This window comes from Rhinatrema bivittatum, chromosome 1 (assembly GCF_901001135.1).
Source record: "Rhinatrema bivittatum chromosome 1, aRhiBiv1.1, whole genome shotgun sequence".
Taxonomy (NCBI): Eukaryota; Metazoa; Chordata; class Amphibia; order Gymnophiona; family Rhinatrematidae; genus Rhinatrema; species Rhinatrema bivittatum.
In genome coordinates this window covers 700497551-700508542 of record NC_042615.1, presented here as the reverse complement: position 1 = coordinate 700508542, position 10992 = coordinate 700497551, and the positions used below count along the sequence as shown (strand labels likewise).

The 10992-nt window shown below is 44.2% G+C and overlaps 1 protein-coding gene across 2 annotated transcripts in view; it reads left to right on the top strand.

Moving 5' to 3' along the window:
• The first annotated feature begins 4188 nt into the window (after window positions 1-4188).
• Window positions 4189-10992, top strand: part of LOC115075437 (zinc transporter 5-like) — a 166454-nt gene continuing 159650 nt past the window's right edge. The window contains exon 1 of one of the 2 annotated variants that reach the window (XM_029575807.1): window positions 4189-4866. In XM_029575807.1, coding sequence (XP_029431667.1) covers window positions 4796-4866 — 71 coding nt within the window. In that variant the 5' untranslated portion in view covers window positions 4189-4795. The remainder of the gene's footprint in view (window positions 4867-10992) is intronic. The other variant, XM_029575816.1, reaches the window with a different exon arrangement.

The window sequence follows — 10992 nt, the reverse complement described above, 5'->3', positions numbered from 1 at the left end:
ACGACCTTGCCTTCACCACCCTGATCCTAGACGCCCATTTACAGTAGAAGTTGATGCGTCCACTGAGGGAGTTGGAGCGGTGTTGAGCCAGAATGACAGAGGAGGAACATCCCATCCATGTTCCTATTTTTCGAGGAAATTTTCACCTGCAGAACGCAATTATTCTATTGGCGACAAGGAATTATTAGCCATTAAACTTGCCTTTGAAGAGTGGCGACAATGGTTAGAGGGGGCCCAACATAAAATTACAGTTTTTACGGATCATAAAAATTTAATTTATCTACAGCAAGCTCAACGACTGAACCCACGTCAGGCCCGTTGGGCACTATTCTTTACACGTTTTGACTTTGAACTAAGGTATCGACCAGCAAACAAGAATATTAAAGCCGATACATTGCTCGATCTTTTGTCTGTGAAGATGGGGAGGAGCCTCTACAGAACATTATTGATCCAGCCCGCATCATTCTCTCGGCAACCTTTTCGGTTCCAGTCGGAAAAACCGTGGTACCCAGTAGACTCCGCAATAGGCTACTGAAGTGGGGGCTTGATTCTCAGTTGGCTGGGCACCCAGGACGTAAACGAACACAAGATCTTCTTCAACAATTTTACTGGTGGCCTGGGATGTGCAAGGACATTCGCGCATATGTAGATTCCTGCCCTGTTTGTGCGCAGCATAAGAATCCTGTGGGGAGACCCTGGGGGCAGTTACAACCACTTCCGGCACCGACGAGACCATGGACTCACATCTCCACTGAATTTATTGTTGACCTGCCTGCTTCAGAAGGACATACTGTAATTTGGGTAGTGGTCGATCGATTCTCCAAGATGGCTCACTTTATACCACTACCTGCCCTTCCCTCTGCTCCCCGTTTGGCTCAGTTATTTATGTCACATGTGTTCTGACTTCACGGTCTACCCCAGCACATCACATCTGACCGAGGATCGCAATTCACAGCCCGATACTGGCGGAGCCTCTGTGCCAAGTTTCATATTACTTTAGACTTCACCACCGCCTTTCACCCTCAAGCCAACGGGCAGGCAGAATGGACTAATCGTGCTCTAAAACAATTCTTGCGCTCCTATGTTAATGCTCGACAGGATGATTGGGCAGCATTGTTGCCCTGGGCGGAATTCTCTCATAACTTTCACACCTGTACCTCGACTGGGTCTTCTCCTTTTCAAATCGTCTCCAGTCAGCAACCTACACCACCGGTGCCTCTACCCCTGTCTGTCCCCTCTCCGGTGGCCCAGCTTACTGCCACACAGTTAAAGCAACTTTGGATACACACCCGACAGATGCTACAAAGGGCCGCACATACTGCAAAAAGATTCGCTGACCAACATCGGAGACCTGCACCACAATTTCGTCCAGGAGAGAAGGTGTGGCTCAGCACCAGAAATATCCGTTTGAGGGTCCCATCGATGAGACTGGCTCCCCGCTACATTGGCCCTTTTCCTGTGTCTAAGCAAATAGGTCCTGTGACCTATCAACTACGTCTACCCGCCTCACTACGTATCCACAATGCCTTTCATGTATCTTTGTTGAAACCATTGCTCCTCAAATGGCCCTCTCGGAAGGTTCCTGTTTCTCCACAATTGCAGCTGGAGGAAGACACGACTTATCAAGTCTGGGAAGTTCTCGATGTCCGGAGACGAGGTCGTAGATGGGAGTATCTCCTAGCTTGGGAGGGATTTGGGCCAGAAGAGAATTCTTGGGAGCCCGCTACTAACATCCTGGACAAGGATCTTCTCAAGAACTTTCATATCACTCACCCAGGGAAACCCAAGCCTTCTAGGGGGAGGCCTAAAGGAGGGGGTACTGTTATGGCCGCAGCAAACCGGGGCCGGTCACTCACTGGAGCGGTGGGGCCAACCGCCGACGCTGAGGCCAGTGTCGGCGGGCCTTTTCTGTGGCAGTGGCTGCCGCCTCCAACATGGCCGCGGCGTCCTCTCCGCGCGGCTAGCCCCACCCCCTGAAGTTCTCTAGGGCCGCGCGGGCGGCAGTAACCAGGATTTAAAGGAGCCTCTACAGGAAGTAGGTTGGGTTCCTTCCTGTGGGTTCCTTCCTGTAGGCTCCATCATCGGGGAACTATTTAAGGCAAGGTCTGAGCCTGCAGACCTTGCCTTGGCTTCTTGGCTCTCATGGTTTGTTCCTGAGTTTTGACCCTCCGTGCCTGATTCCTGGACTGGCTGCTGTTCCTTCTCTGGCTCTTGACCCCTGGACTGGCTGAAGTATATTCTGGCTCTTGACCCTTGGACTGGCTGAGGTATATTCTGGCTCTCGACCCCTGGACTGGCTGTGGAGTATTCTTGCTCTTGACCCCTGGACCGGCTGCGGAATATTCTTTGGTTCTGGACCTTTGGAGTGGCTGCGGATGCTCCCTTGGCATTGATCTCTGAACTGTGCTTAACGATTCCTCGACCTGCTGGAGGCGCCAGCTACTGATCCCACAACCTGCTGGCGGCACCAGCTATCTGGACTACACGACCTGCAGGAGGCGCCTGCATCCAGATTTCCATCTATCACCTCCTGTGCGCCTCGGGATTAGCCTCGCCTTCTGACGGTGGGACTTAGTTCATCGCCGGACCAAGGGTCCACCTTCCAAGTCATAACACCTATATTGGCCCCTTTGAAAATTGACTTTAATTAAAAAATGTATCAATATTTCTAGGTGGAGAAGAGAAGATATAAGTATAAAGAAAGGCTTCAGGGGGTTCCTTTCTGGCATCTATAAAGCCTCTTAACTGTTCTGGGTTGAAGAAAATATATGTATTCCCAGAGTACTTTACTACGCATCTTGCTGGATATTGTAAAAGAAAATTTGCACCAAGAGATATAACTTCAGGGCGCATTGTTATAAAGGATTTTCTGCGTAGTTGTGTAACCCTGGAAAGGTCGGGAAAAATACGGATTAATCCACCCAAATATGTTACATTGATTGCTTTGAAATAGTATCTCATAATTAGGGCTCTATCAGACTCTGAAAACAAAGACACAAAGAGTACAGTTCTTTCACTAATTTCAAATCCAGAGCTTTCCAAATACTCAGATAAGTTATTAAAATTCCCAGCATCCCCTACTGGGGATATCTGTCTTTGTCTATAAATATGTAAAATTGAATAAACAAATAATAAAAAAAAAAAAAAAAAAAAGTATAAAGAAAGGCAAAGTATAAAGATAGGCAAAGAAATACAAGAAAACAAAACCTCATCATGTCAAGACTTAAAACCTAAAATAGCATCTAAAAACCAAACTTAACGAATACACTTCTTAGGGCGATAAATTTCAAACATAATTATGCATGTAAAACACTGTTTTACCCAAAGAAATAGGAGAGGAGGGTAGTATTCAGTAGGCCAGTTAATGGACAAGTTAACTAGCTAAAGTTAGCCAGATAGCTTGTCCCACTGAATATACCAGCCTAAAGTTATCCAGCTACATATAGCTAATCGGCTATGTTTGAATATAGCCAGTTAGGTTTTTAAGTTATCTGGCTTTGTGTGGCCAAACAACCTGCCACTTACCCAGATATCTTCGGAAGATAACCTAATAAGTAGCAATGCTGTAAAAAAAAAAAAAAGCCTGCACTGTGGGTCGCCGGGCCCTATTGCAACCAACACCACTAATATTAAAACCCCTGGTAAGCCAGGACCCCGCAAATGCCACTAGATTAAAAAAAGAAAATAATATTTACAGTAACTCGCCCTCCAGCCGTCTCTCCCTAGTAAATATTTCAAAAACTAGTGCCTCCTTGGCACCCTCTACTTCTTCCTGCCACACTGCCATCCCCGTACCCCTTCCCTTATGCAGCCCAAGATTGCTCTTGACAGCTGCACAGGAAGCATAAGGTTTCAGTATAGCTGTTCTTCATTTGAACAGTTATTCAGATACCTCTCCCACCCTCTTTCCATAAAAAAAGCCAGGCAAGTAGGGCCACCCCACCCTAAACATCTAAATAAATCAGTGGTAGCCTAGGAACCCCGCCCCGCCAATCCCTGAAATTCTCCAGTTCTGCAAAAGTAGAGGCTCTAGGGCACCCTCTAGCCCTGAGCCCAGTCAGTGCCATTTTCCAAAATTTTCAGACCTGACTTTGACCGTGTCTATATCTGCTACTACTACTTATTAGTTCTATAGTGCTGTTAATCATAAGCAGCTGACCCAAGCATGTTTAAATGAAGTCAAGGTTCGGTTTTCCACCACTTCTGCTGGTTATCTCAGGTCCCTGCCAACTTCAGTACAGAAATATTTTCTCCTGTTTTCTTGGATAAAATAGTGTGTTCTCTGAATCCACATTATTATGACCCCTTTTGCCTTGGCTTTCTTCTTTTAATGGAACAGGCCTCCTTCCTGTACATTACTGAAGCCTGCTAAACATTCCAGGGTATTACTGTAAAGTTAGAGAGGATTTCGATGGAGCTGTGAAGCCCAGAGGCGGGGGTGGAGCTGTGACTGCGGGCTGCCCTGCGTTCTGGGGCTTGCAGAGGGGGTTGTTCGTGGCTTTCGCCTGGTGGAGTCTGTGTTGCTGCTGTCGCTGCTGCCAGGCCCTGGTTGCTGGTCGTGGTTACCGGCGACGGGAAGGTGGAAGAGGAGAGAAGGTGGTGACGGAAGGTCGGTGGGAAGGAAGCAGGCAGGCCGCGGGGCAGAGTGGGACCTCGTGGCGTCTGCGGCGGGTTTCGATTTGCCACATCGAGTTCGCCGACCGCTGACGTGGCTCTGGGGCGGTGAGAGGGACCCAGCATGCCGGAAGAGCACCGCTCCTGAGCCCCCGGCGTCCCACCAGCTGGGTCCGGCGCCATGGAGGAGAAGTACAGCAGCAACGTGATAGCTAGCGGCAGGCTGGGGCCTGAGGATGTCCCGAGCTCCAGGTGAGAGGCCCCCGGATCTCCCCGTACAAGAAAAGCCCCTGGCGCAAGGGATCCCCGGATCTCCTCCTACAACCAGTGTCTCCCTATACTCCCAGGGCCCCCTTTCTTCTTTTTAGTGAAAGAATATGCTAAGAACGTCAGCAGTCCCTAAAATGCCCCTTTCCAGGGGTCTCAGAAGTTTCTGGCTCTGCCACAGTGACATGGGCTTTTAAAGTTCAACTAATCATTTCTCACCCCCTGTTCTTACAAATATTTTGTCAGGTTCAGTGTTTTTCAGTATAAGGTTAACCTGAGTGTGCCCTATTGTGCTTCCCATTAATAAGAAAATCTGGACACCCTGAGAGCATACTTGGTCTAAATTAATATCTGGGTAACTGAGGCAATATGGGGTAGATCTTTTCATTTTGCTTTGGAATGATTGCTATTCAGTGGTAACAGAAATGGAGAAGATATTCAAGAAAGCATGGGATAAGTACAGAAGGATCTTTAGTTGCATAGACGTAAGAACATAAGAAAAATGCCATACTGGTCAGACCAAGGGTCCATCAAGCCCAGCATCCTGTTTCCAACAGTGGCCAATCCAGGCCATAAAAACCTGGCAAGTACCCAAAAAAAGTATATTCCATGTTACCATTGCTAATGGCAGTGGCTATTTTCTAAGTGAACTTAATAGCAGGTAATGGACTTATCCAATCCTTTTTTAAACATAGCTATACTAACTGCACTAACAACATCCTCTGGCAACAAATTCCAGAGTTTAATTGTGCATTGAGTAAAAAAGAACTTTCTCCGATTAGTTTTAAATGTGCCCCATGCTAACTTCATGGAGTGCCCCCTAGTCTTTCTACTATCCGAAAGACTAAATAACTGATTCACATCTACCCGTTCTAGACCTCTCATGATTTTAAACACTTCTATCATATCCCCCCTCAGTTGTCTCTTCTCCAAGCTGAAAAGTCCTAACCTCTAGTCTTTCCTCATAGGAGAGTTGTTCCATTCCCCTTATCATTTTGGTAGCCCTTCTCTGTACCTTCTCCATTGCAATTATATCTTTTTTGAGATGCGGCGACCAGAATTGTACGCAGTATTCAAGCTGCGGTCTCACCATGGAGCGATACAGAGGCATTATGACATTTTCCGTTTTATTCACCATTCCCTTTCTAATAATTCCCAACATTCTGTTTGCTTTTTTGACTGCCGCAGCACACTGTACCGACGATTTCAATGTGTTATCCACTATGACACCTAGATTTCTTTCTTGGGTTGTAGCGCCTAATATGGAACCAACATTGTGTAATTATAGCATGGGTTATTTTTCCCTATATGCATCACCTTGCACTTATCCACATTAAATTTCATCTGCCATTTGGATGCCCAATTTTCCAGTCTCACAAGGTCTTCCTGCAATTTATCACAATCTGCTTGTGATTTACCTACTCTGAACAATTTTGTGTCATCTGCAAATTTGATTATCTCACTCGTCGTATTTCTTTCCAGATCATTTATAAATATATTGAAAAGTAAGGGTCCCAATACAGATCCCTGAGGCACTCCACTGTCCACTCCCTTCCACTGAGAAAATTGCCCATTTAATCCTACTATCTGTTTCCTGTCTTTTAGCCAGTTTGCAATCCACGAAAGGACATCGCCACCTATCCCATGACTTTTTACTTTTCCTAAAAGCCTCTCATGAGGAACTTTGTCAAACGCCTTCTGAAAATCCAAGTATACTATATCTACCAGTTCACCTTTATCCACATGTTTATTAACTCCTTCAAAAAAGTGAAGCAGATTTGTAAGGCAAGACTTGCCCTGGGTAAAGCCATGCTGACTTTGTTCCATTAAACCATGTCTTTCTATATGTTCTGTGATTTTCATGTTTAGAACACTTTCCACTATTTTTCCTGGCACTGAAGTCAGGCTAACCGGTCTGTAGTTTCCCGGATCGCCCCTGGAGCCCTTTTTAAATATTGGGGTTACATTTGCTATCCTCCAGTCTTCAGGTACAATGGATGATTTTAATGATAAGTTACTAATTTTTACTAATAGGTCTGAAATTTCATTTTTTAGTTCCTTCAGAACTCTGGGGTGTATACCATCCGGTCCAGGTGATTTACTACTCTTCAGTTTGTCAATCAGGCCTACCACATCTTCTAGGTTCACCGTGATTTGATTGTCCACCTGAATCATTACCCATGAATACCTTCTCCATTACGGGTACCTCCCCAACATCCTCTTCAGTAAACACCGAAGCAAAGAAATCATTTAATCTTTCCGCGATGGCCTTATCTTCTCTAAGTGCCCCTTTAACCCCTCGATCATCTAATGGTCCAACTGACTCCCTCACAGGCTTTCTGCTTCGGATATATTTAAAAAAGTTTTTGCTGTGAGTTTTTGCCTCTACAGCCAATTTCTTTTCAAATTCTCTTAGCCTGTCTTATCAATGTGTTACATTTAACTTGCCAATGTTTATGCTTTATTCTATTTTCTTCTGTTGGATCCTTCTTCCAATTTTTGAATGAAGATCTTTTGGCTAAAATAGCTTCTTTCACCTCCCCTTTTAACCATGCCGGTAATCGTTTTGCCTTCTTTCCACCTTTCTTAATGTGTGGAATACATCTGGACTGTGCTTCTGGAATGGTATTTTTTAACAATGACCACGCCTCTCGAACTTTTTACTTTTGTAGCTGCTCCTTTCAGTTTTTTTCTAACAATTTTTCTCATTTTATCAAAGTTTCCCTTTTGAAAGTTTAGCACGAGAGCCTTGGATTTGCACACTCTTCCTTTTCCAGTCATTAAATCAAATTTGATCATATTATGATCACTATTGCCAAGCGGCCCCACCACCGTTACCTCTCTCACCAAGTCCTGTGCTCCACTGAGAATTAGATCTAAAATGGAAAGCCAAAGATAAATTGAGGGCTATGGCATTGCCCCAGGAATGAAATTGGGCAGAGTTAGAATGCAGTCATATTCTGTGTTTCTCTATGTCAGAGCTAAGGATAGAAAGAAGTGGTAACCTGCACTGATCCATGTTTGAGATTTGCAAAAATCAACTAGGATATCCATGAAGATAAAATCTTAAAGGTGAATTTTCAAATCATTCAGCGCATAAAAGTTAGCATATACGCATGTAAATAGTGTGGCGTGGAGCAGTAGCCTAGTTGTTAGAGGAGCAAGTTGCAAACTGGCAGGCCGATACTATAAGAATTGCGGAAGAACGGGCACTCTGAGCGCCAGCTCTCCCAACGTGCGCCCAGCCACCTCACCTGGGCGCATGATTCTTTACTTAAATGAGGGGTTGCGCTGATAAGGAGGCGCTAGGGACAGTAGCGTGTCCCTAGCGCCTCCATATTAGTGTAGAGGTAGCTGTCAGCGGGTTCCGACAACCGACACTCAATTTTACTGGTGTCAGTTTCTGAACCCGCTGACAGCCACGGGTTAGGAAAATGGACGCTGGTAAAATTGAGCATCCATTTTTCTAACCTGCTGACCAGGGGGCACATTTTTTTAAATTATTTTTTTTATTTTTGGTTCCTCCAACTTAATATCGCTAGGGTGTATAGAAAAGCAGTACACTTTTCCGGGTTGCTCAGAAATTAACGCCTGCCCTTGGGATTGACCGTGCATTTTACTTTGTATCCCGGGGACTAACTAATAGCCTCATCAACATGTATTTGCATGTGATGACCGCTATTAGTTTTCGAGGGGGGGGGGCTTTTTTTATTTTTTTTACGACGTGCTAAACCCCTTAAGTATAAAGGGTAATAGACACATGTCAAAAACGCATGGCCAATCGCGTGCTAAACAGTGTGCTCGGCTTGCGGTTAAGTAAAGGTTCAAATCCCTTGTGACCTTGGACAAGTCACTTCAGTCTCCAAAGCCTTAGGTTAAAATTTACCAGCCAATGCAATAATCTGAGCATTTAGAAAGTGTGCCTTGGTTTTCAGCACATAGTTTTAACATTCAAATTAAAATCTTTTATTTTTTATTTTTATTGCATTTTAAATTATTTACACAAAATAACATTGTGAATGAAAAGTCATATGGTTCATTTGACATTTGCAATAATTTCAGGCAAACATAATACAATCAGCAATAATACCATGTTCATACCATCCTTATAAGAAGAAATTAAGGGGGCAGATACTAAACACATTTCAGAGCAAACAAATCTTAGGCAAAAAAAATGAAAAAAGAAATGATGGTGACCGAGAGAATGCCTACTTATGCCTTCTGTACTGTCGTAGTCACTGCTATATGTGAGTCAATAAAGAAACGAAGTTGGGCCGGTTAAAAAAAAACATAAACTAAATTTTACTACACATTTGCATGGGTAGCGAACAACAAATTTCGAACATATAGTTAAAGCTTCCATCCTCATTTCTATAAACTTTTTCCTCCTCTCCTGTGTCGACTGAGTAATATCGGGGAATAACCATATTTTTTGACCATAATATTTTTCTGATCGTTTACGGAAAAACATTCTCATCACATTATTTTTTTCTGTAACAAAAGCAAAAGTCACAAAAAAACTCCTCTTGTAGTGACTGGATCTTCAATTGATAGTTCTAATAAATCAGAAATATTCAGCTGTGCTTGGGGTTCTTCTTTCTCCTGGTCTGCCTCTCTTTTCTTTTGTGGAAGGTAATCTTTAAAATTAAAGGCAATGCCTCTGTAGGCATTTTTAGAACTTCAGTTAAATATTTCTTGAACAAATCAATCACAGGCATTTGGGGTATGACCGGAAAGTTAAGAACCCTAATATTTAGGCTGCGGAGAGAATTCTCTATATTTTCTACTTTTTTATTTAGCACAGTCTCATGCAGAATCAGATGATGTTGATGACTACTCTCAATACTCTTAATTTTCTTATCCATTTCAGACAATTTTCCATCTTGAACTTCCAGTCTTTTCACATTCTCTATACTTCTTTTATTTGACTCCATGCAATCTTTTGACAAATTCACAACAGCTATTTCGATAGCAGCCATTGCTTCCCAAAGGGCTTCCAGCATTATTACCGCTGGCTTCACAAGAAAGGGGGTTAATTCTTATATAGACTCACCTCTTCTTCCCCAGATACAGTGTCCCGTGCAGTTCTCTGCGGTGGAGTTTCGGGGATGATATCTCTCGGCATCGGGGGTATATATCCTCCCAGCTGGAGTGTTCCTCCCGCTTCTGCCAGGCTCCGACCTCCTTCCATCTCATGGCTTGACGGCGAACGTTTTGGAGTTCACTCCCGAAACTCACTCTCTCGCAGGGGTGGGGAAGGCATCTCAGGCGCTCCGGGACTTAGCGAGATTTCCTCTGCCAGAGATGAGGGCGTTCGCTCCACGTCCTCATCCACCGCATCACTAGCTCCCGGCTGGTTGGGCATTGGGGTGAAGAAGGCAGGGTAACACTTTGTCGTGCTTCAGGAATATCCATAACAGCCTGGCTCTCACAGAGTCGGGCCTTGCGTTTCATATGCAGCATTAGTGAAGTTGAGGTATAATTTCAAAAAGAGATATAGAACTTCAGCAGAGCTGCCTTCTTCCGCGTCTCATTCGGTCGCCATCTTGGACTCCGCCCCTGTGGGTGTACTTTTCCACCCTCTGCTCAAATTAAAATCTTTTTAACTCCTAATGCAGTAAGCTAATGCTATGCAAATGTATCAGGGGTTTTAAAAAAGCAGATTAACTGGAAAATGTGTGTTTGGCACAAGCCAAATGCACATTTTAACTTGGGAAAGGGGGGGGGGAAGAGAGAGATGGGGGGTCCGGAGAAGAAAGAGACTGTGCAGATAATTTAAAAAAAAAAAAAAAGATAGTTGGATAAATCTTACTTGTTTATTTTATTTACAATAATTTCTGTTCCACCTAATTGCCAGGCTGTGTTCTAGGTGGGATACAAAACATAAAACATAGCATACACAAAATTAAAAAACAATATAAAACAATAAAACAGCATAAATATCCATATAAAATAAATACTTGGCAAACTATCTGGCTGTGGCTAACCGCCGCCTCCTAGCCAGGTAAATCTGTACTTATCTGGTTGTCTGTCCAGTTAGCTGCTGCCACTTAGCCAGATAAGTATGGACATCTCCAGCTAAGTGGCAGCGGCTAATCGCAGAGCAGTGCT